The sequence below is a fragment of the Rhopalosiphum padi genome, chromosome 4 (genome assembly GCF_020882245.1).
Source record: "Rhopalosiphum padi isolate XX-2018 chromosome 4, ASM2088224v1, whole genome shotgun sequence".
Classification (NCBI taxonomy): Eukaryota; Metazoa; Arthropoda; class Insecta; order Hemiptera; family Aphididae; genus Rhopalosiphum; species Rhopalosiphum padi.
In genome coordinates, this window is record NC_083600.1 from 24,743,325 (window position 1) to 24,768,540 (window position 25,216).

Here is a 25,216-nt window from a genome sequence, read left to right on the forward strand (position 1 = left end):
TGTAATAAACGATATCGTGTAATAATAATATTATTATTATTATTGTTACCGTTTGCTGTAGCAGCTGCTTCACCATTGTACGGCGCACGTCGTAGGCAATAATTATCACGCGTCCGTCTGCTATAATCTCTTCTCCGTATTTATATTTATACCTCCAAGAGGCATGCCCGTTAATTAATCAATATCATTGTAATACACGAAATTACGAAACCGTGTTGTTGTGCGCGGGCGTTCGTTATAATAATATGTATATTGTGTATGTAGTTATTGTTATTATTGTTATTTTTTTCCGTTTGTTAGCTCCAGCTCGGCCCTACTATTTGTCGTTAAAAGTATACTTATACATACTATTATTATTATCATTATCCGCATTATGTATCGCTTCCAGACTGTATATTTTATTGAAAGACCGAATAATCGGACAGATGTTGTACCACACTTGTACCTACAAATAATTGCCGCCGTAGTATTAAATTATTATATGAGTTCACGATGATGGGTAACCGACCACGGAGAACCACCCTCGGGGTAGGTTATTGTTATTGGTGTGTTAATTTTCACGTGTAATATATGTACGAAGCTTATATAACACCGTATATACCTATATATACATATGAACATTAATTTATTATATTATAATGTACAAACAATTTACTTCTCATTTTTTTTCTAAAATTTTCTTGTTATTCTTTAAGGTAATCCGTACATTTTATAGTGCCGTGGTTCTGGACAAAATTTTAATTACTTTTTCAAAAATTTCAACGTATTTGTTGCTACTTGGTTAATGGTAATATTTTTTTTCAATTTGAAAAAAAGATTCACAGTTATTTTAAATTATAACATTTTTTGGTTTACCTGAAGTGGCTGAAATCATCGTAAACGATTTAATTTGATGTTTTCGCGTTTCTTAAAAATTAGGTTGCTAGAGTTAAGTGTAGTAAAGTTATTACTTATTACACGTAAATCATTTTACAATTCAAATAACTAAAATACTAAAATAATTTAATTGATTATTATTTAAATAGTTATGTTACATTATATATAAATAACACATTTTTTTAAATTTAGACTACAAAGAGTGGGTAGAAATGTATACCTAAATAATAAGTTAGGTGCGGATTTTGAATGAATACTAAGATAAAAATAGTAAATTTAAGTAAGCAGTTGAATGTATTATACTATTATCAAAAGTGTGTTTGGAATTTCTGTTTCCTGTCGTCCATGGAGTCCAAATAAAAAATTGTCCGCTAAATAACTTAAACATATCTGTGATGCGATAGGTACTAGGTATACATACAATATTATCTATCAGTCTATCACTATCAACGCAATTTAAACTTTTGATATCGCGGACGTGTAGATCCTTCCCTATTTGCCTTAAAATATTGTGTTTATATTATTTAATTTTTATATCGACTTATACAACTCAAAATTTAAAATTAAATTTTAAAATATCTTAAAAAACTCAAAAAGTGTCAAAAAATTTAGAAAATTATACTATGTTCAGAAAATGTTAATATAATATTCAGTGAAAATTGTAAGTGACTTGTGACTAGTGACTACCGCTTCTTATTTCTTAATTACAATAAAAAAAATGTTTCCTTTAATATAATTATTAGGTAATAGAAAACATAAAATGAATATATGTCTTTATTTAATAACTACACTGGTACATTTATTGAAAACTATAAACAAATTAAATTATTTTAAAAGTATAACATATTTTTGAGCAATAAACTTAACAAATATTTTCACATAAAAATCAAATACGAATTTTTATTATTATTGGATATTTTAGTTAAACCGCAAAATAAATTTAATTAATTAATTTTGTGGTTGAATTATAATATTAACAATAATACAAAATGTTCATTATTATTATTATTATTATTATATTGGTACTAATTCAGTTCTATAATAATATAGAAGATACAATATAACATTTACATTTTAAAAGCCATACCCATATTTAAGATAGACATGTGGAGAAAAATCAAATACATTTTTTACAGTTTAAAAAAATATGACAACCCCTGTTCAAAAACAATAAAAACAAAATATAACAAAACAAACATACCTTTTTATCTGCATTTAATTTTAATTTAGAATATTAGGTACTTTGGTATAATCCTTTATTACGGAACTCTTCATTTAATAAATCTAAATTCCTATAACATATAATAATCAAATTAATATCAGATATAGTTAAATTTCAGACATATGTAATATGTATCCATTGAAACTTGAAAATAAAGTATATAATAAATAATGATTAAGGTTTTAACTTTTAAATTACCCAATCATTTATATACTCACAATAAGTTAGCACCACAGCTATAATGCACACATATGAGATATATCTAACAAATTTTTTGGAAGAAAGCTTTTATAACTTCTGTATTGCTAGCTATTATATTCGATACTCCAATAGCATAACTTTATATTGGCAAGATATTTCCTATGTAAAAAATATCAAGCACATTTTATTGGAAACTGTTAGACCACTCAGAAAATTTGTTGTATTTTGTTTTAAGTTTGTGTTGTTGAAATAAAGTTCAACAAATATCGAGGAGTTCTTTAACAGTATCCAACAATTTAGGCTAACATTTTTTATTTAAATAAAAGTTTTCTAGTATAAAATTATGCTGTTTGCAGCACAAATTTAAAAAAAAGGTCTCCAAGTGAAAATAAAATTTAACGGATTCTGTGAATAATCCAACAATGTGTAATAAAATACTTACAAATTTGTATTATATATTTTATTTGTGTCTGTAATAGTTGCGCTACTAACTATAAGAGAGTTATTTTATTATATGAAATCTTATAAGCTATTAAAACTGTCCGTGATCTGTGTACAATCAATTATTAGGTCACTTGCCACCTTGAACGTATATTATGTTCATTTAATTATATATTTATATAGCTATAACATGTTTACCTTTCATTAACAGCTTTAAATAGTTCGGGACGTTCCGCCATTGAAATAGCCAAACGTAATGTACTCCAAATAGTATCAGATAAGGCTGGACTTTGAAAATTTGTACTCACAGCTGAAGCTTGTTGGTTCAACGCTTCTAACAAGTGGTCTATGGCTTCCCTATTATATAATATAAACATATGTAGGTAATTGTATTTTAAATAATAGTAATAATGTAAAAAAATAATTCTTAACACAATTACATATTGTTAGAAGGGCTAAAAATTCACAAATAACAAATATTATACAGTGCTATTAAATTAAATAAATAAATAACCTGTATGTATCAAGATGAATACAAGTAATTCCTAGATTATAACGAGCCCTTACAAAACCAGGACACAATTGTAAAGCATTGTGATACGCTTCTATAGCTTCTTCACATCTACCACCATTAGCCATAGTTGCACCCAAGCGATTCCATAAACGAGCATCCTGTAGAATGAAACATAGTTTTAAAATAAGGGTAATAGAATTCTTTTTTTTATAATAATTCTTTATTCTTAAAAATATAATTACTCACTTTAGGTCTAATTTGTAGAGCCACTTTAAAACAATCAGCTGCTTTATCATTCTCATTATTAAGATTAAGTAGTACACCCAATCCATTTTGGACATCTGCATCTATATCTCCTAATTCTAAACTTCTTTGAGCTGCTTCTATGTACATGTCCTTTACAGATTCATATAATTTTCTAAAAAATATAAGAAATTTATAATCCTATTGGCTATTACTGTGAAAAATTTGAGCTGTTACAATTTTAATACCTTCAATTAAAAATTTAATATTTTTCATTTTTAAATATCTTCTAAGTAAAAATTAACTTTAAAAAAATATAAATAAATCATTCAATAAGAAATACCTACGTAGTAAACAGATATTTCATTATTAATGAGTCTTCTTCTAGTTTTGGTTTTGATTTTACAATGTCTGAGTATTTGGGATTTTGATTCAACCATTCCTTAAAACAAATGTATTCATATAATGTATTTATATCTTTACAAATTAATTGTCAATATTTATTTTAAATTGAAACTAAAGATAATATTATTACCATAAGCATACGACAAGCTTGTAAATTGCAACTTTCATTTGTGTAACATGCCGCTAAACAGAGTACAGCTGTCAAATTTTCTGGTTGAAGATCAAGACATTTGTTTAATGCATTTATAGCTAGCTGATCCTAAAAATATGTAATATTTACTATTAGTAACAATAATTAAATACCTATATAATATGTATAGTTAATGGTAATTATCATATTAAATTTAATAATATAATACAATTCATACAATTAAAATTTAATAAATTACTAACCCACAAACTAGTGATACAAAAAGTAGGATTTGACAATACAAATATAATAATGTTATTTTTTATAGAAAAACCAGATAATGTCGCTATAACTTCAAAGTTCAATATCTGTACATTATAATATAAATGTATACTGAATTAATATTAACTGAGACCTTATCTTAATGAAAAAAGGATAATTTTAAAAATTTATTAGAAATTTAAATAAGTAAACAATTAAATAATGTACATGGCTAAGTTAATATTTCATACTTATTTTTAAAGTAAATAACCATTTATTTTAATTTTATATTTAGTTAAAATAATATATTTTAAATATGAATTTACTTGTTCATTTTCAGCTTGAGTAGTACCTAAAAGTTGCCAAGCTTCTGCATTGGAAGGATCTTGTTTAACAGCTGCTTCAAAGCACAAAACGGCTGATGGTAATTCACCATTTTCTAAACGACGCTTTCCCTCAGTTAATGGATTTTCTATTGAGTCCATCTCATTATCTGGTGTGAAACTATATTCCTATACAATAACAAACATCATACTCTAAATAATTTGCAAAGAGTAAATAAGGATAAATTTTAATTACGATTTAAAAATATATATGTTTACTTTTTTTCTTTCAGCATTTTTCATTTCCTCAAATTCCGAATACCATGTTTGAAAATTTGACTGATCATTTCTAATTTCATTATCATTTTCACTTTTATTGGCTTCGATCACTTGATCGGTCAAACTTGAAGATTCTTCTGCAACCATAATTGGTTTGTCTATTCCTGATGTACTAGGTACCATTGTATTCAATAAATTATTCATTTCCAATCCCTGGTCAAATTCTCTAAACTGCTGAAAATTTTGATTGGCAAATAATGGGTTTCCATACAACTCCATTCCAAAATGATTGATAGGCATACCAAAACTATTTTCAAAAGACATTTTACTTTGTGATTCCTGAAAAAAAATATTAATTTGCAGTTAATAAGATAGTTATAACTTATACTACAGTTTATTATTTTAAAAGTTTATTTATATTGAGTTTCTCATATATTTTACATCACCGACCAAAAAATAACACCAATTATAAAATAAATACTAAGGTATTGACAAAATAAAAATTAGATTAATTTTAATTAATTTTTTTTAGTATACAGGTAAATTAAAAATATGTACAAGCATATAATAAAATAATGTGATATAAAAATAACAATTAAATATATTAAATAATAAATAATATTAATGTATTCTTTTTTATATTTACACCTAACATAACCATTATCTTTGATCCTTATCTTATATTTTGAATAAACTCGTGAAATGTATAATTTATTAATTTATGTGTTAAAATACACAATTTATGAAAATTATTAGTATGATGTGTATGAACTTAACTTAAAAATGTTAAGCAAATCATCGACATTGGATGTACGATTTATTTATGAACTATAAAGAGGACACGCATTTGCATTTTAAGGGACTGTATTTAGGAAAATGTTTATATTTTAAAATAATTTAAATTTTAAATAAAACTGGTTAGAACTTCAAAGTAACTTATAAGACGTGGTCAGTATTGAATGGTTATTACTTATTACCAATATGATATGTTGCTGAGTAATTATGAAATTATATGGAGAAATATTCTTGCATGGGGGATGGGGAAAAACCAACTTGGCTTCAATTAGATTAAAAAAAAAAATTAAATTTTTCACAAAAAAAAAACAAATTACAAATTATTTATAGACGTGTGATGTACTATTAACAAAATTACCATAAAATTCTGGCTTGATGTAGAATTGATACCATCCAAGATGTTCATATTTTCTTTACTCTTGTCGAAATCAAAACGAGATTTCATAACGTTAATCCTGAAATTATAAAGTAAGCAATAAAAAAAATGTAAATTTGGTAATTATAATAAATAACTTACTCTTGATTTTGATAAGATTGCTCTATTTCTTTTACCCATTCAGAATTATAACCAAAATCATCAACTTCATCTTTAATTAGCATTTTATTGTCTTTAGAGCTCCAAATATTTGGATCGAACAAACGGTCCTAAAATATAAACACAATTTAAGAAAAATAATCAACTACAGCTAAAATTCATATTATATAGAATATTAATAAAAGGTATTATGTGTGTATGTGAAATTGTGAGCAAGTAAGCAATTCACAGCCAAGTCTATTGAACTCGTGGTTTTGAAATTGTACACATAAGTATCGAAAAGATTTTAACATTATTACATAACTACATGAGTAGTTTGTTTGAGGTAATGAGTTTATAATTATGAGTAGTATTGTAACTTGTAAGCATACTTAGGCTTGTTAACTTTAGGTATTAATATTATGGTAAGTCCAAATACATCTGCGATCGTTGAAATATTTAAACATTTTAGTATTTTACAGTTAAAAATGACGATTTTTGGGTATAGCTGCAGAGAGTTATAGCCAGGCCTTGAGCTTATTTAAAGGCAAATGCGGTTTGATTTTGTTTGGTTGAATTTAAATAATTACATTAGTATACAGTATATTTTACTAGTTTAATTATTGGGCAGAAGATATAAAAGGATCTGCGTTGAAGTTAAAATTATTGCCTTATCAACAGCCACTTATGTTTTAAGCATAATCGGTTAGTCTAAAGTATAAATATTGAGCATAACTTCACTGGGAAAATGTCTCCTCTCGTGGACACCGGATTTAATGCCTGCTATATTAGAATAAGTAGATCCGCTATGTCCATTAAAGACTTCAAGGTGTCGCTAAAAGCAACTTATGATTTCAAAAAAATATATTAAGCAAATCAGATAACACAAATAAAATAATAAGTTTATTGTCACAAATATAGTCAAGTTTATTTGAATTACTCATTTTTTGTTTCTTTTATAATTAATTTTTGAAACCAAAATATGAACATGCAAATACCAAGCATAGGGTTACTAATACATCAATTATAATTTATAATATTGTATTCAACCTATTGCCGTCGGTATGACGGTATATAATAATTAATATCAACAGCTGTAGTGTGTAATAATAATAGTAATTAGCTAATCTATAGATAAATTAATTTACGCCAATTTTATTGATCTATCGCATTTTAATAATAATAAATAATAATTAATAGTTGTTGTAATAATTATAACTTATAATATAAGTTATACATCCTGTATGGCTGTATATACAGTAATACTTAGTATATATTATTATAAAATTATTATTTTTTAAACGCTCATTTTAAATAGTCATTCAAATTAAACATTATAAAATTGGTACCTGTTTTTCAATTCTTTTTGTAAATTGTGTTGGCCAGGCATCTTCACTACTACAACCTTCAATGCCTCTCATATTAGCTAAAAGGTCATCCATTTTGAAAGTATCATTTTCCATTGAACTAAAAAATTGATCTGCTAACTAAAAACAAACAATTGTACACAATAGTCTTCGAATTATCAATAATATTTAAATTACCTCTCCTGTGCTTGATTCTAAAAAACGTTGATTGTTACTTTCGGCAGTTTGCGTTGATTGTTTAAGGTCTTGATCCTTAAATGCATGGTCTTGTACAAAATGCGTGGATAATTTAACTAAAGAATTGGAACCACCACAATCACTTTCAACTAAGTCACGTATCGACATTTTGAACTAAAAAATTCATAATATATAATGTAGGTAATTATTTTTTACTTTTTATCTCGTTATTAAATGTAATTTCAGAAAATGTTCTACATATTTTCAGTTTAATTTTTTTCAAACTTTAACTCCAGGCATCGTTAAAATATTTAATTAATATTTTAATTAATTGCAGTTGGTGCTATAATACAATTAATACAAGGTTAAAAATTCACTAATATAACAAGAAAAATGTTCAATACTTTGACCTGTTCCAAATTAAAACCTATAGAATCGCTAGAATGTAAGAATATAAACAGAAATATACACAGAATTACCGTTATATTCCGTTTATGCCAAGTTGCATGAAAAATGAATTTATTTAATGGTTCAATAAAATAAGTAAATTTGAATTAAAGGATAGTTTACTCGCAATATGTCCATACAGATATGTTTAGTCCTGTTTTATCTAAAAATAATAGAACCAGTCTAAAAATCAAATTACTAATTTATAAAGTTCTCTATAAGAACAATTGGACTATGGACTTATCGACTTCAGCTTTTAGAAATGGTTAAAAAATGTAAAAGGAAATATTACAAGCATAATAATATTTAATCTAACAAAAAAATAAATTTTAATTAAAAAAATATATAAAACAAAGAAAAAACAAATAATTAATTAAGCTAAATGTCGCTAATGATTGATACCTTAATCATCATCTTTCATGTTAACGCCAATTAGTAAAATAATACTAATTATACGCTTTTTGTATAGATTGTTTATTTTAAATAAAAATAAAAATTAAAACATTTAGTCACCCGTTTTTAGATTGCTACTAGAAATTTTTAGTCCGGTATAAATTTCCCCATAAAAATAACATCACTATAAAATAAGGAAATTTGTTGTGACACCGGTTCAAAATATATGTAATACCGGTATAATTTTTATAAATTTAATAATATTCTCTGCTGACCAGTTATACAAGAATATGAGATGTATATACTCGTATATGTTCGATGAGTTTAAAATTTTAGAAGTTTATGTCTTCGTTCATTATTATGCATATAAATGCATAATTTGCATTAATATTTCAACTAATAATTATTGAAATAATCCTTTCAGGTAAATATTATTTCATTCGATTTGACTTTATGATCGGTATAATGATATCGCATAGGCCATAGACTATTGCTGATATTGAATAGTTTTGTCGGCTATCTATATTGAAGTGGAATCAAATAAAATAACAATTAAATTGCAATAAAAAATGGCGTGTACAATTTAGTAATGATGTTTGTGTAGCTATAATTACTAATTAGTAATTTTGATTTAAGAAATATGAAATAAATTAAAAGTAAATTGCTAATAAAGCAATTGTAATAGGTAGGTATATAGTAAGTGACCGTAGTTACTCAAGAGTAACCTCTTGTAAGCCGTAAATTAGCCCGATGCCGACACAAAAAATAGAATAACCAATAACCCATTTGGATTGCAACCACTTCAACACTCTCCACATTTTAAGAACATTTCATTAGTCTTTACAGTAACCTATCCAACTTCACAAGTGGTTTCTACCATTAGGTATGAAAAAGACGAATTAAATTCACCCACAGAATAAATTACATTAAATTTAAATTTAATATATTCTGTAATTCGACCAACGACTATGTTCATTTCATTTTCATGTTTCACTCCAGTATAATGTATACAATAAACATGTATACATGTTCTGATGTTCATACTTCATGGAGTCCCTGGACCATGTTATTACTTATTATTACTATTGTTCACTTGAGAGTTGTACTATATTGAGGTTTCTATAAAATTCTATAACAAGCATTTTCATTACAATGAAAATAATAATTGACGACGGTCGATGGACGTTGACACCACAGACCGATAACATTTTGATGACAATTGAATAGGTGCCTAATAAATTGTACAGATACGGTGACTATTCTCTATATTAGACTATATAGTAATAGTACAATAACTACAATACGTCTGTCTAATGCCGTTCTACAATTTATAATCAGTTAATTTGGTATTCACTATACTCGTATAGCTTAGATATATTTAAGCCATGGTTACTGTAAGATTGTATGACGATGAGTCAATGTGGGTAAATAAAAAAATTAAAAGAAGTTTTAAAAATTACATTGGATAACAATATAAATATATAATTATATATTTATATTATATTATCACATCAAATACATTATTGAATAATTTGGTTGTTGGTTGGTAAATTCTTATTAAAAATTAGGTACTTTTTGGAGAATGAAAATATGCAATCCAGCGTTTTAACCAAAATGGTATAGCCTATATACGTGAATAGCATAATTCATAATATAGTCAATATAGAATAGGCTAAAGTTAAAGATTATATATATTATAATATAAATAGTCAATACTCGATAATAAAATACAATTTGCTATTAATAATAAAACTAATTTATCGCGAAAAAAAACAAGCATTGGTAAACCGAATAAGATTTCAATTATAGAATCTATAATATTACCTATGATTTATGAGGCCATCAAAGCGGTTATAGAACACTATACAGTCACATAAAAAAAATAAATACGGCGGACAGTTCGTACAATTTTCAGATAGAAAAAAATGTATATACTACATAATTTATTATTATACATTTAAATTGTTGGGCCAGGAGCATAACTATAAATCGGAGTCGCTGAGGCAGTATCAAGTAAATGTTGGCACCAATGGCACTCATCTATTAATGCTACAAAAATTCTTCAATTTTTAAATTAAAAAAAATAACGATAGTTTTTATTATTATAGTTAATTTAATATATGTAATTTTACATTATAATATAAACTATGTCTTACACTTTATAGTATTGTCATATACTCATACTGATAAAATAAAGTTTAATCTAACTCTTTAATTCATTTTTAATTGTCTACTTTTTATTTAAATTAATAGGTAATGTATAAAATCCCAGCAGTCAGCACAGCTCATACTCTTTTATGAAATATATGTTTGGCATTTTTTTTCAATCTTTATAACGGTATGATACAATTGATACGAGTTTTAAAACAAAATTCAAATTGTTGTTTTTATGAAGGTCAAGGGCTCTTCCAAGTCCAGTGCCTCGGAGCATGACGTGTCTTGCCATACTATATAGTTACGCTACTGAGGTGGTCACAGCTAGGTAGCCTTCTAGTTTTATTGTACATTTTTAACAGAAATAAATAAATAATCAAACTATAATAAACTATATTATTATAGTTTAATTTTTGTGCTATGTAAAGGCATTGTGAATTTTTGAAACATTTAGTGTCAATTGTAAATTGTATATAAATTTAATAGTTCATAATGTATGACAAATTATTTGAGATAATAATGCCTTCATTTTTGTTTAATTTGCATGATGTATAATAATACAGGGATTGAATGTTTTTTAGGATAGTTTTAAAAAATGTAGTGTTATCTTATCTTGTAAAATATATTTCCTGAATTATTTTAAACGTACTAAGTGTTCGCGGTATGCAAAAAAAACAATAGATAGTACAAAATGTTCACTTATCCATCAAAACAAACAGCTTGAGAGGCAATCGCAAAATACATAAAGACAGTTATTATTTGTAGGTACCTAAATTACGGACATTTTTGATTGTTATTAGACATACGATTAAAAGCGTAAGTTGAGTACCTCTCTCTACTATAGTCTTTCATGGTTTCATCATTTACAAAATTGAATTTCATTTGCTTCTTATTGCATAGCATATAGATACAGGCATATATTATAGTCGTGTACTCGTGTAAAAGACACAACACACAAGTCCTGATATTCAAAATTAATATTGACACTTTTTTAAATATAGGTGTGAAACATTAAATCAGTTTTTTGGATCAGATTTGTGTTAAAAAGATGTTTAAAAATGTTTATGTATTTATTCACGATATGTGTTTAAGTAATTTAAAAATTACATTCAAATAAAAAAAAAATTTAATTAAATACATAGGTACATATTGGAATTTTGCCAATCGCCCAAATCCAGCTGATGCAAAGGGTAATTTTAATTAATATAGGCACCTAATAACAATTTAATAAATAATTCTTGGGCGTGAAAAACATTCAAATTGTTTAATTGTTCAATACGTAATATCGGTTAAATAGTTTAAATAAACATAGGTAAATTATTTTCAGTTATATCTTTTACAATTTTTACTTATAGGTATATAATATTATATAATGCCAATTCCTATTTATATAACCGGAAAATTGAATACAAGGTTAAAAAAAACAATAAACTATTATAATTTATAACTAGAACTAAAAGCATCCGAAAATAATTGATCAACCTTTTTTTATATGGATTAAAGTTTGTATATAATGGATTTTTTGTTATCATTATTAGGTATTGAAAATTTATACTACGTGTATAAAATAGAACAATATAAATAAATGATACAATGTTTTTTTTTACATGATTACATGATTGAGAAGGTCGTTCATATTAACAATTCCTTAGAAAATCGTTGAAGAGAAATTGTTCGCTATACAAGAATACAATTAAAGTAGGTATATTTTGGCCATTTTAATTTTAGCTTTAATAGTTTTTTAAAAAATAATAACGATGAAAAGGGAGTAAAAGAGATTTTTCGTAATTCATATTTATTTGATTTCATATTTCGTAGCAGAAAATTAGGCAGATAATTTCGATTTACAAAAATTAATTTATTACTAATAGCTTTACGCTTTACGATATTTTAGTATTTAAAGTTTAAATTAACGAAATAGTGAGTCAACATTTTGCGAGGTACTCTTGCGTACTATATATTATACTACTGGTATACCACTCCACTCAGTCCAAAAAAAACTTTTAACACGAATAAATCATAAACTCCTCGTTAAAATTTCAATTTTTATACAAAAAAGTATTTCAAAATATATTCAGCTTTAGAAAAAGCAAATAAAAATTCATGCTGTCGTTAAGAAAAGTAAAACATAAAACAAAAATTATAACGAGAGAAAATAGTAAAAATTATAAAACAGGAAAAAAGTTGCTTTTAACCATTTAAGATTATTTAAAAAAATATTTTCAAAAACTTTATTAGGTATAGTTTTCAAAATGTCTTACATTATAAATGGACGGGTGGTATATAAATAACATTTAGGAAATTGATTAGGAATAGATTCTAGGGAGACTTCAGTTATACTATACCCTTCTTATACATCACCTATACTTATTGTAAAAATAAAATACGTTATTAATTGTATAATAAAAATATTTAAAAACAAAAAAAAAAATTAAAAAAACATTGCGTATCATTTGTTTACTGATTACCATACACGTCCATACGCGTAATATATTATATTGGTAGGTACGCATTATAATAATATATGCATGTCGCATCATACATTCATACTATATAATTATATAAACGATATAAGTAGGAACTAGGTACACAAACTATATGACAGTATCCTTATGACGCCTAGGTTCAAGGTCATCATTTGGAGAGGGGCGAAATGTGTATTCGCACTAACTTTTTTTAAAAGCCTTCTTTGGCTTGCAAAAAATAAAATATAAGTGCCGATATACTCAGATATATATGTACCTATAAGTATTTTAAATCAAATATTGTGTCATAATAAGGAGAGGTAAGGGAGAGTCAACAAAGCATTATGGAGGTGTAGGAATAGTGGCGTAACTGAGGGCCCACAGACCCCGCGTTGCGAGGGGGCCTACGGTAATTTGGGGCCTTTGGTTAAAGTAAATTTCATTACCGTGAAAAAAAAATTGAATTATTGCTTTTTTCAAATTAAATTAGTGTTAATCTACGCGCAGTTTAGATATAAACATGTTAATTGACAAATTTGCCCAAAAAAATGCTAGAAGATCGTAGAAATTTAAATAAAATAATTCAGTAAAATTTAGTTATTTATATACATTAAGTAATAATTGTGTGATATTAAATAAATATTGTTATTTTTTATCATACCATCATATCAACATTTTAATTAAAATAAGTGATTTACCTATATCAGATTAATGTTTTTAAACTAATATACTACCTAAACAATATTTTAGGGGCCCATTTTTTATTTTTGCGGGGGCCCAAATTTTTTTGTTACGCCACTGTGTAGGACAATGGAAGTCGAGTAAGTCGACCCTATATATTTAGCAGAGAAAGCAAAGAAGTAGAAAGATTGTGGCCTGGTAATGATTTTAAATAACTTGCGAATATATGTTTGCACCAACAATAAAAAAACTTTAACAACGCCCCTGCTTAGGTTGATGTTGGAAAACATAGAATTACATACATTTACCATGAATCACGATAATCAAATTACATGATTCAAATACTCGTAATTGTACAAGAAGAATTCGTAGTTTTTATTAAAATTGATATTATTTTGTTAATTTTTTTCAAAATCGTGCACTGAATAACTCGCACAAAATATTAAATATTACTTATTAGTTATAAGTTAATGTTCATCGCTTATAAGACCTAATGACTATAATAACGTGATACATTATGATGGTTAGATTTAGGTAGAACATTTATTATATTGCAATATTACTGTATTGGCAAGTTAATTTGCAATTATTTGACCGAATAATTTTACATACATTATAATACCTGTGACCTGTACAAGTGTCATTATCCTCATCGTACGTACGCAGCGGAAATAATAGGTGGTTATAACTTATAAGTACGTACATACTTATATAAATAATATATAATATAGCAATGTATAATCTGCAACGAGTTTTATGGATTTTTTAATTCGATTAAAATAACTGACATTTTACACACGAATGAACGTGTGTATTTATTATATGCTTTATTTATACCTTGATTACGGCAGTTAGCATTAAGACGTATAATAAATCGATTAGTCATTTGCATAAAACGTTAAAAATAAATAATTCTAATTTCTTTTAAATATACACCAAAAACGGCAAAAACAACACGCGAAATTAAAATAAGTATATTTATAACATTAATCGGATATTTCCCGGTATTAGTGCGTAATGGCCTATTCGTTGTGTCCCTATAAAAATTTTAAATACGATTATTCTGATTACACATTGCAGCAATACCAAATATTATTAGGTAATAATAATGTTGTTACTTGTTATCTACCTGTTGCATGTTATTATAAGATAATATTGTATCTAAATGCATCAGCGATGAATAGATATTAGATGTAATTAGTAATTACTTTTATCAGAAGACAGGTACGTACACGAAAACGAAATTTTCTCCCAACGGTTTTTCGTACATACATTATAAGAATATTGGGTACTACACTTTACTAATAGGTAAGTAATAATGATGGGGTTCGATAACCTTATACCAGATGGCAGATAAATAAATAATAATTATGATCGTTTATGATTATGCGCGTTCCAGAGACAATAATAATAATAAATAAATGCGTATGTTCCTGCTCGCATCGCTAATTAATCGCAAATCGCAAATCGCAATGTCATCATAATATTAAACTTGTACGATGAGCCGATAAAAAATTAACAACTATATTATGATCGACGAATTCAAAATATTATATTGTCGAACGACGCTCAACACACTATTACTCATTGTCATTGGCATGCATACAATATTTATAATACAAATAGGTACGAATAGACGATAGGTAAATGGCTTATTAGCGAGTGAACGGTGGTCGAAACTATGTATAATGGCTACTGGCTGTCTGGCTAGTACTTACCTATGGGTTTTAAGTAGTAAGTACACCAACTACGTAATAACTACAGGTACCCAAATCACACATGCATAACGTGTATGTTTATGGTAGGAATATTGCGAATTTGCGATCCTACGATTAATCCTATACGGCTATACCATGTTTTCGGGAGCAATTTGTTTACAAATTGTACTTTAAACAAGTCAGCGTTAGTGTACACGGTATTTATTACCACACAGAAGCGAGCGGTTAGTGGAGTACATCTCGATTCATGAGTAGGAGTCACTCCAAAGTTCAAACACACGGTGTGCAACCTAACCACTTATATTACCCGTATATAATGCATAAAAATAGATTTCGATATTTGTTCTGTTTAACATAATATACACGTCTTACAACTCTTACACCCCGCCGTACAAGTGTAAATCATATTATTATAATGAGTATTTGATCTGTCAATATCTATCTTTGGATCTTACTGACGTCGATACCTAAAATTCCTAAAGTACCTCTGAGGATCTAGAGAACATAATATTGAATATTTATTGTTATCCAAGTACTGATGCAGCAGCTATCTAATTTGTATACTCATCATGTAGGTATGCTATTTATAAGGTCATTGTCACGTGTAAATCAAATGGTGTACTGGTGTAGATATAGTAAGTACTACAATGCTGTAAAATGTACATATTATAATATAATAACACCTCCATACAAATCAAACCAAATAAATAATGACTTAAAAGATAGATAAGGTATGTAGTAAATATCAGGGTCGGCCTAGGTACCTGAGGGCCCAGGCAGGAATTATTTTCTGGAGCCCAATAATAATTTTATACTGTATTTTGGGGTAACACAGTACAGGGGCCCAGGAGCTATAATACGGCAAGGGCCCAGGCAGGAATCCCGGCCCTCTGGCCCTGGTAAATATTATAACTTAGCCACTTAGGTACCATTTAACTAAGCGTTTGAATAGTTAAAACTAGGTACTTATATTTCTAAACTATATTGCAGTAGGTGGTTAGAACTTTTAGAACCTAATATAAATTTAATAAAATGTACATAATATTATATTGAAAATTTAACTATAACTGTTATAATATACCACAAATAAAATGTATATATTATGTATACAGTAGTACTTTTAAATTTTTTTTATAAAAACTTTGATTAACTTAAAAACATAAATGTTGATCTTGATTTATAAAAGGAAAAATATTATAAAATTGTACTTCACAATTTTCACATAATTTATTAAAAAAAAAAAATACATTAAATAGCATTGTTATAGCATGTACATTATCAAAAAATTATAGTTCTCATTTATCATTATAAACTAAGTTAAGAAGCCTAGCAGCGACCAGTTTTTGTCAATCAGTGGTTAGGCTACACTCCCACTAAGTTAGCGTGCTGTATAATTAAACTATGCTCCTATGCACAAGTTGGCCACCAAGTTATTTTCTTAACTTGAATATATTAAATTATAATCACAGTTACTTGTAAAATTGCATACAATTATCTGAAAATAATGTTTTGAACATATTTATAATGTATTAAACAAAAACCAAAGTAAACCATTATTACAGAAAGGAAGATGAAGTAATGGATTCATCGACTGTTGAAAGAGACAAGGCGCAGTGTTGTGCTGGAGTTGTAAAATGCACAAACTAGAAAATATTATGTAATTCAAATATATAATAATAAAGCTGCTTTAAATTTAATTCTACATAAATAAGTATAAATTAAAGTGAATGTTTAATAACAAATTTACCTACTATTTGATGCAGCATTCACGTCGTTTACTAACAAAGTTATTCACATTTTTTTAATAGTAAAAATTGAATGAAAACATGAATATTGGACATGAACATGAACTTGAAAATTATCAAAATCAAGATAAAATTAACAAGTGTAATAATTAAATATTAGGCATATAATAAATACAATAATAAACATTTAGTTAAAATTTTATTTAATCACCCAAAATAATAAATGTATACTCTTTACAAAATAAATACTTGATAACATTTGTGCACAATAATAAACAATTATACATCAATCAATCTAACAATTGTGCTTTACTTAATTATTAGATCAATTGATATGTATTTTAATAAAATAACAATATTTTATTCATTTATCTTAACATTATTTACAAGTGTATCAAAATATGACTATAAAGTACCATTGTGTACCTATTTACTTACAAAGAGAAAATGAGATATGAACACATTATTTTAATTTTATATTATACATTATCATAATTAGAAAACAAAATATTAGTTATTTAGGTAGGTACACTGTAAAAATAATAACTAAAAATAAGAATATTTGGTAAAAGTATTAAAATTTAATCAAATTTTATGAACTACCTAAAAATTTTGATGTTAAATTATAAATAAATAAAAAGAACTCTACAATCTGACGCAATTAATTTTTTAAATTATGTTATGAATAATTATAATGATAATGGTCAATTTTTGTAGTTATTTTAAATACTGGACTCTTTAAATATTAATGGAATATAATAAGAGTTAGGTAGCTAGGAATAGGATATAGTTAGGTAAGGTTAGTTAAGAAAGCAAAATTTTCTCATAATTAACATACAATTTTGAAACAACTAAGTACCTAAGTGTAATAATTATTAACATTACCAAATTGAAAAACTATTCAGATTAACATAAAATTAATCAAGGTATTTCAACATGGTTATAATAATAATATTGTGAATAATATTGTAATTCAACCATTTATGTATATTATTTATGATTATTTCTATAGAACTGTAAAATAATCAAATTTTAATTTTGGCTTTAAATGAAAACATGAAATCAAATATTTGAAAAAAATGCTTGCTAAAAAACTTAGATTAGAATTGTTCAAAAATAATATAAATTAAAATATTTTTAACCAACTTTATAATGATATTAAAAATAACTAAGAAATCCAACTATACATAGACATTAATTTATCACATTTTATTTTTATTATTCCTACAGGTTTTAGTATATACCTATTGCATTTAATTATTTATTAAAAGTTATCACTTGTACATCTCAAAATAAAAAAATTACAGAAATATAGTTATAGTTATATAGTTCTCAAAATTGTTTTAAAAAAGAAAATATCGAAAAAGCAAAATCAAAACAAAATTAAATTGTTTACAATTAAAAATAAAATAAAAATAGTTAAGTTTGTTCAATGGGTAACAAACTGAAAAATGGCTAAAAGGCAAACAAAATATAAAATATATAAGAAAGAGAGATCAAGACATGATTAAATTTTTGGATCAATTATAATAATACACACCGCTTATCGAATGTTTGTAAAAAGATTTAGTTTTGACTTGGGTTCTTTATGTGAACGTGCTTTTGAAAATATATTCCAAAATCTTAATGTCTCATCTCCAGCTCCTGTTACTATGGATTCTCCGTCTGGGGACATGGACAAATACAATACCCTGAATGTATGACCTGTGAGTTTAGCAATTTGACTCATCGAAGGATATTTCCATACAACTATTTGATTTTGAGAATATCCGTGTGTACTAACTAACTCTTGAGTATTTCTAGACCAAGCAAGATTGCATACTTGTGATCCGGTGTCAATACATTGCATTGGTTGTCCAGTTAGTGTGTTCCAAAAACGTATACATTTATCAGCGGTTCCTCCACCACTAGTTAATAAACCTCTTTGATGGGGTGACCAAGCAATTGCTTTTACTGCAGCAGTATGTTGATGATATGTCAATTGTGGAGTGTATGCATGTGTATTCCATACATATAGTCTATTATCATTTCCTCCAGATGCTAGGTATCTATTATCTGGAGACCATTTTAGTCCACATACTTCTTGCCGATGACCAGCATATCTCCTACATGTGGATAAACTTGGACCTCTCATATCTCTTAAAAATATGTTACGATCTCGACTTCCCGATGATACAACATCGCCATTCCATGCAATAGCACCGACTCTACCCGCATGTCCAGTTAAACTGTTGACTTGCTTTTCTGCAGCAATATCCCATACTTCTACAGATCCTTCTTGAGTACCAAAGGCTAAATAATTGCCTTTGTCATTCCATGCTACCGAAGTAACAACATTACCATCAGATGACAAATCACTAATCCTTGTGACTTTACTTGTAGTTGCAGACCATAAATAAACACAACTTCCTAGCCCAACAGCAAGTAAGTTTGAAGATGACCAATCAACTAAATTTAAATAAAAGTCATCTTGCAGTTCAGGGGCATCAAGGACTTTATAAGGTACTCTAGAAATTTTTCGAGGTATTTTACGCGGCGATCGTAAAATTTCTTGACTTTTGGAACCAAGTGGAGATAAAGAATAAGGAACCCGTGATTGAATATTATCAACTTGTTCAGGACTAGAGGAATAGTATTGGAACAAGTTACGTTTGGTAGCTAAACGATCACGATTTTTATCTTGAATACTTATTTCACCAACACTAGATCCAAGCAATTCATTGTGAAGAATGGCTTTGTACGCATTATCTTTGTTAGCTGCTTCACTTTGAAAATCTTTCTTACCATAATCTAAACCATATCTAATATCTGATATAATATTAAACCTTGCAGCAAGGTTATGTGCCTCCCGATAAGGTATAAATCGATCAGCTCGAAAACCATTAAATTGATCATAAGTTTGAACAGATGAACATGGTTGATCAGTTTTAAATTTTTTAAAAGATTTTAATTGATTTGGATCATCATCAACTTCCATTTCTTCAAGTCTTTTAAAACCCAATAATGTATTTTCTTTCTCCACAGATTGTGACTTGGATTCTGCAGCTACTTGCATTTGACGGTTTTTCAAAACAACGTAGTCAGGACTCCTGGACAGCTGCGCCCTCAGTCTCATTGCAAATGTCGGATCCATTCCTTCATCCATTTCTGTGTGTTTATATATGCCTAACAAATAAATTCCAATACCATATAAATTCCCAAAAATGTAATATTATGTTTTAAATAAATTATTTTATTAATATAGTTCTACATTTATTTTGTATTTATAAAAACATACAAAAGACTAATCATTTAAAAGTTAAATATCAAACAACTACTAAATATATTAATTAATTTTACCTTATCAAGGTAAAATAATTACCTTACCTATTACTATTCAATTTAAAAAGAAAATCATAATTTTATTATTATCACTATTTTTACTGTATTTTTTAATAGAAAAATTGATGTCTCATAATTTCCAAGATATTGTAGTTTAGATATGAAGTGAAAAAATTCTAAAAATATTTTTATACATTTATTATTATTATTATTATTTTTTATTATTATCTTAAATAATATAAAACACAAACAATAAGACATTTTTTTTATATGTAACTCATTGTTTCAAAATATTTTATATTTTACTTGATGGTTCAATATTAACAAATAGTAAATAAAACCAGTTATTTTATCTTCACATATTATAAAAATAGTTAATATTGTATTTCTGAGATATAATCCATATTTTTTTTTATATAGTATTAGTTGTCAAAAATACAAAATTACAAATGTTAATTTAAAATAGCTACTATAGTCTTTTGCTTGGTTTACCTTTTTAATTGATTTAACGATACAAAAAAAGTAGGGGGAAATATTAAAAATATTAAGTAGATAGATTAAAAAAAAAATATGAATACCTAACCTATACATTAAATCCTTATTATCAGATTATAAAGCATAGATCGCTTAACCTAGAACTTTTTTATTTTATAATTGAAAATAAAGTCATGTTAGTTAAATAAAACATACCTACAATAGAAAAAATTTAATTTAAAATTTGAAATAAAACATAAATATTGTAGAGATTAATATTTTTACTATGTTTAAGAAAAAAATTACTTATTTTATAATTGTGAAAATTCTATATTAACCATTAAATCCAAAATGCTTTGAATTTCCAGAATTTATGATAAATACTTTTACATATTAAAAGGTACCTATTAGAATAGTCAATAGATTGAATAAGTAAATAAAACTTTTAAATCACTCTGGCAATGACAAGGCCAAATTTCTCCCAACTTGCTAAACGTTGCTAAATGACGTTTCCCGAAAAAAATGTTTACAATTAATATTCCTTATTAGTAATATTATTATTACTTCATTTGGGGACTGCCAAATAATAAGAGTCGTTGGTGCCTTGGTGAGAGATACACAGAAATGGACAAAAATCGGTCAGCCGATTGATTATTCTCTTTTAAGATTGAGTGTAGTGGTTAAGTAAAAAAAAAAAAATACACTATGAACCTTTCTTGCTTTTTTCAAAATGTACATTATATACAGGTTATGCTATTTGATTGGATTATTAAATTTTAAATAAAATTCAAAGAAATTATGATAATAATAAATATTTCCTAATTTAACTGTTCATGTCTATGTCTTATGTGTCAGATTTAGTTTCAATATCAACTTTTTTTAAAATTTTTTCTGACTGTCATCCAAACTTAATTAATTATAAGAACATGTTTTAGTTTTGTAACACATGAGCAACAAAATTGTTTAATAGTATAACAAAAAATGTATACTGAGTGCGCCGAGAGAACGCATGTCGGCCGCGCATCCAAATGAAGTCGATCTGTGGTTTCAAGATCTAATTTATCCCACAAAGTGGACTTGTTGTACGCCGAGATGCGCCTACTACAACGAGTTTCGCTCTCTCGGCGCACTCAGTATAGGTACATCTTCAAATAACTAATAATGTTATATAAATCATGAAGTTCCAAGATAAGCAAAATGGAAAAAATATCATGTTTAAATTTAACTATAGATTATAATTGTAGGTAGCTTATAATATTATTATTGTTTATTTCTTAAAAAAAAAAAAATAATAGGCCTAATTAATATTTATATATTATATTATATTTAATTTAAATAATAAAACCAAATTGAGAATTATATTTTTAAAAGTTGTTTGATTCTAAGGTACCTAACAGACAATTTAGATTCTATTTTAAATTACCAAAGACATTATTATCTACTTATATACATTATACAATACATTGACATCAAGGCTATTAGCAAGATTTCAAAATCACACATCTATACGTCATCATTAAATTGATTATAACATTTAAAAAGGTTAATTATTCTCAATTAATCTAAATAAATAGGTGTTCTAAATTTAAGTAAGAACATGAGTACTACACAAAAATATACAATTTAAAACCTATTAAAGTAGTGTTATTAAGTAAATTTAACTTTTATATAGTTATCTAATTCAACATTAGGTAATTTAAAATAATTTATATTAGGGTAATTAAAATGATCAGTAATAAATAGTATAAAATTTAAATTTATTATTTTGTAAACCTATTAATAATTAATTAAGTAATAACTAACTACTAGTTCAAGAATACTTAAGTTCTCATTAAAAAATAACTTCTTAGTAAAATTACCTACTAATTATAATAATTTTTAATTGATATAAATCATTAGCTATTTAACTTAAGGTACATTAAGTATTACTATTCAATTTAATTTTAAAATTGATATTAACAAATATATAATAAAACTCTCAAATTAGGTATCCAAAGATTTAACATTTAAGAATCACTAATATATTTTGAGAACACTAGAAAATAGAATTAATTGAAAATATGTGAAGTCATTAAAAACATAAATATTGATAATATTTTTTTTCCAGTACCTAAAACGTTTAAAAATGATTAAAAATATTGATACCTAGTTTAATTTTATTTTTTATTTAAAATCAAATACTAATGGAAATGAAAAATATTAATAATACTATTTAAATAAATAAAACAAGATAATCTTTTAAAATTGAAAGTGAGATAATTAAAATAGTCTACTAATTATGTGAAAAAAATATTAACTGATCTAAAATAACAGATATTAAGTAGGTATATCATGAATATATAAGCTATTTTTATCATAGAACAAGTTTTTTTTTTTTAGGTAGCTATCTTAATTACTTATTGCCTTGCTTATTACAATAGTATTAAACACTGTAGATAGGATTATACTAATTTAATTTAAATTAAATATCTATATATAGGTTAACTACAAAAAAGAAATGTTTATTAGAAACATAGTAACAAAATAGTATACAAAGTTCTCATAGATTATAAATGAAAAATAAAATAAAAAGAATTAACATATTATTATACAACCTATATCTCTCAAAAAAATATTATGTTTTCAAGTTGAAAAAATATCTTGAGTATTTAGGTTATAGTCAATGTTTCAAATAATATATTAATGTACCTAAATAGCTTTGAGATTTTACGATAAAAAATAACTATTAAAATATTTGGAATGTTTATATTATCTTTTTAATTAATTAAAAATTATTTAATAAAAATTTGATTTTCAAATTTAAATAATAACACTGTTCAAAAACTATACGAAGCAAGCTTCAAACATTCTAATTGTATAATTTAATATATATTTATTATAGAACAGTACTATATTGTAACAAACTCAGAATTTACAATACATTTAAGTCTGAGGACAAAAGAACCCATGATAAAGTAACTGTGGGAGATCCATAATTAATAATGGGTAGCCAGACAGCAGGAGGTAAGTAAATTTGCAACAGCTCACCAACACAAAAATTAGTTATTAGTGTGCAATAGAAACAATACAACTGAAATACATTATTTTCTAATAATGCAAGTTGAAATAAAGAAGTAACAAATCTGTATTAGTTAATATATAGTAACAAACAGAATTATGTTTAAAAATAAAACTTAAGGGTCTACACTAGAAAATTTTATAAATACATTTTTCTATAGTTAAAATAAATGTTAACAAGGGTCGTGGATACTTAAGTACCTATATTTTTTAATTAGACAACTAAAAAGGTAACAATATCTATTTAGTTGCACGCTTATCTAAGTCCATTGTTTAAATATTAGTTTGTGTCTTAATAACAATTAACATATATATATATATATATATATCAATATACTGGTTTGATTTTGGATTTTATAAAATAAACTCAAACCACAGTATCACAAACGCAGATGTGATACTTCATAATAATTATCTTCTAATAGCCTTTTGTCGAAATTGACAAATCAATATATAAGTAGGTAAAAATGAAGTATACTGGGTCGATAACTAACAAAATTTAAGATGATCATATTATTATTACTAATAATATTATAGTTATTGAATAATTACTCACAGCTCTAGATGGCAACAAAAGTTTCAATTAGGCTTCGAAGACAGTTGTCGACGCTTTGTCGTCACTCAGCAGTTATCGGAAGTCGAAGTGTTGAGTCGGCTCACTGGAACATTTTTTTCGTTTCCGTTCGATCGACGCGTACAATACGTAACGATTAATTCATTTATTTTATACTACGTGGACTATCTAGGAAGGTACTGGTAACGTATGATTTGGCTATGTCAGATAACGCGTCAAACGGACGTCAACGGATGACAAGTTAGATCTAGAGGACGGATCGACATACTAAATACTAATCGCCGAGATCAGAGATCGTAAAACGTATAAATTTAATACAACTCGACGATCGGTATACGGCATACGCAGATAACGTTTCGCCACTCGCCGACCGAACAATAAAAATTCGTGTACGGTAACGGCGGTGACTGGTGGTACTGTGGTAATGTGGTGAGTGGTG

General features: G+C 26.3%; 1 protein-coding gene across 2 annotated transcripts; it reads right to left on the reverse strand.

The window, feature by feature from the left end:
• Window positions 1-1,632: 1,632 nt before the first annotated feature.
• LOC132930374 (fizzy-related protein homolog) lies at window positions 1,633-25,205 on the reverse strand. 2 transcript variants are annotated; one of them, XM_060996216.1, is made up of 13 exons: window positions 24,760-25,203; window positions 7,749-7,922; window positions 7,554-7,691; window positions 6,208-6,335; window positions 6,049-6,145; window positions 4,896-5,234; window positions 4,620-4,805; window positions 4,033-4,161; window positions 3,845-3,939; window positions 3,501-3,672; window positions 3,255-3,412; window positions 2,939-3,097; window positions 1,633-2,168 (listed from the first exon to the last, which is right to left on the reverse strand). In XM_060996216.1, the coding sequence occupies exons 2-13, from the start codon at window positions 7,914-7,916 to the stop codon at window positions 2,111-2,113; spliced, it is 1,827 nt and encodes a 608-aa protein (XP_060852199.1). In that variant the 5' UTR covers window positions 7,917-7,922; window positions 24,760-25,203; the 3' UTR covers window positions 1,633-2,110. The 2 variants fall into 2 exon arrangements, with proteins under 2 accessions (XP_060852199.1, XP_060852200.1); XM_060996217.1 differs by lacking the exons at window positions 1,633-2,168; window positions 2,939-3,097; window positions 3,255-3,412; ... (7 more) ...; window positions 7,554-7,691; window positions 7,749-7,922 and adding an exon at window positions 17,534-20,516 and having other exon boundaries at window positions 24,760-25,205.
• Between the last annotated feature and the right edge of the window lie 11 nt (window positions 25,206-25,216).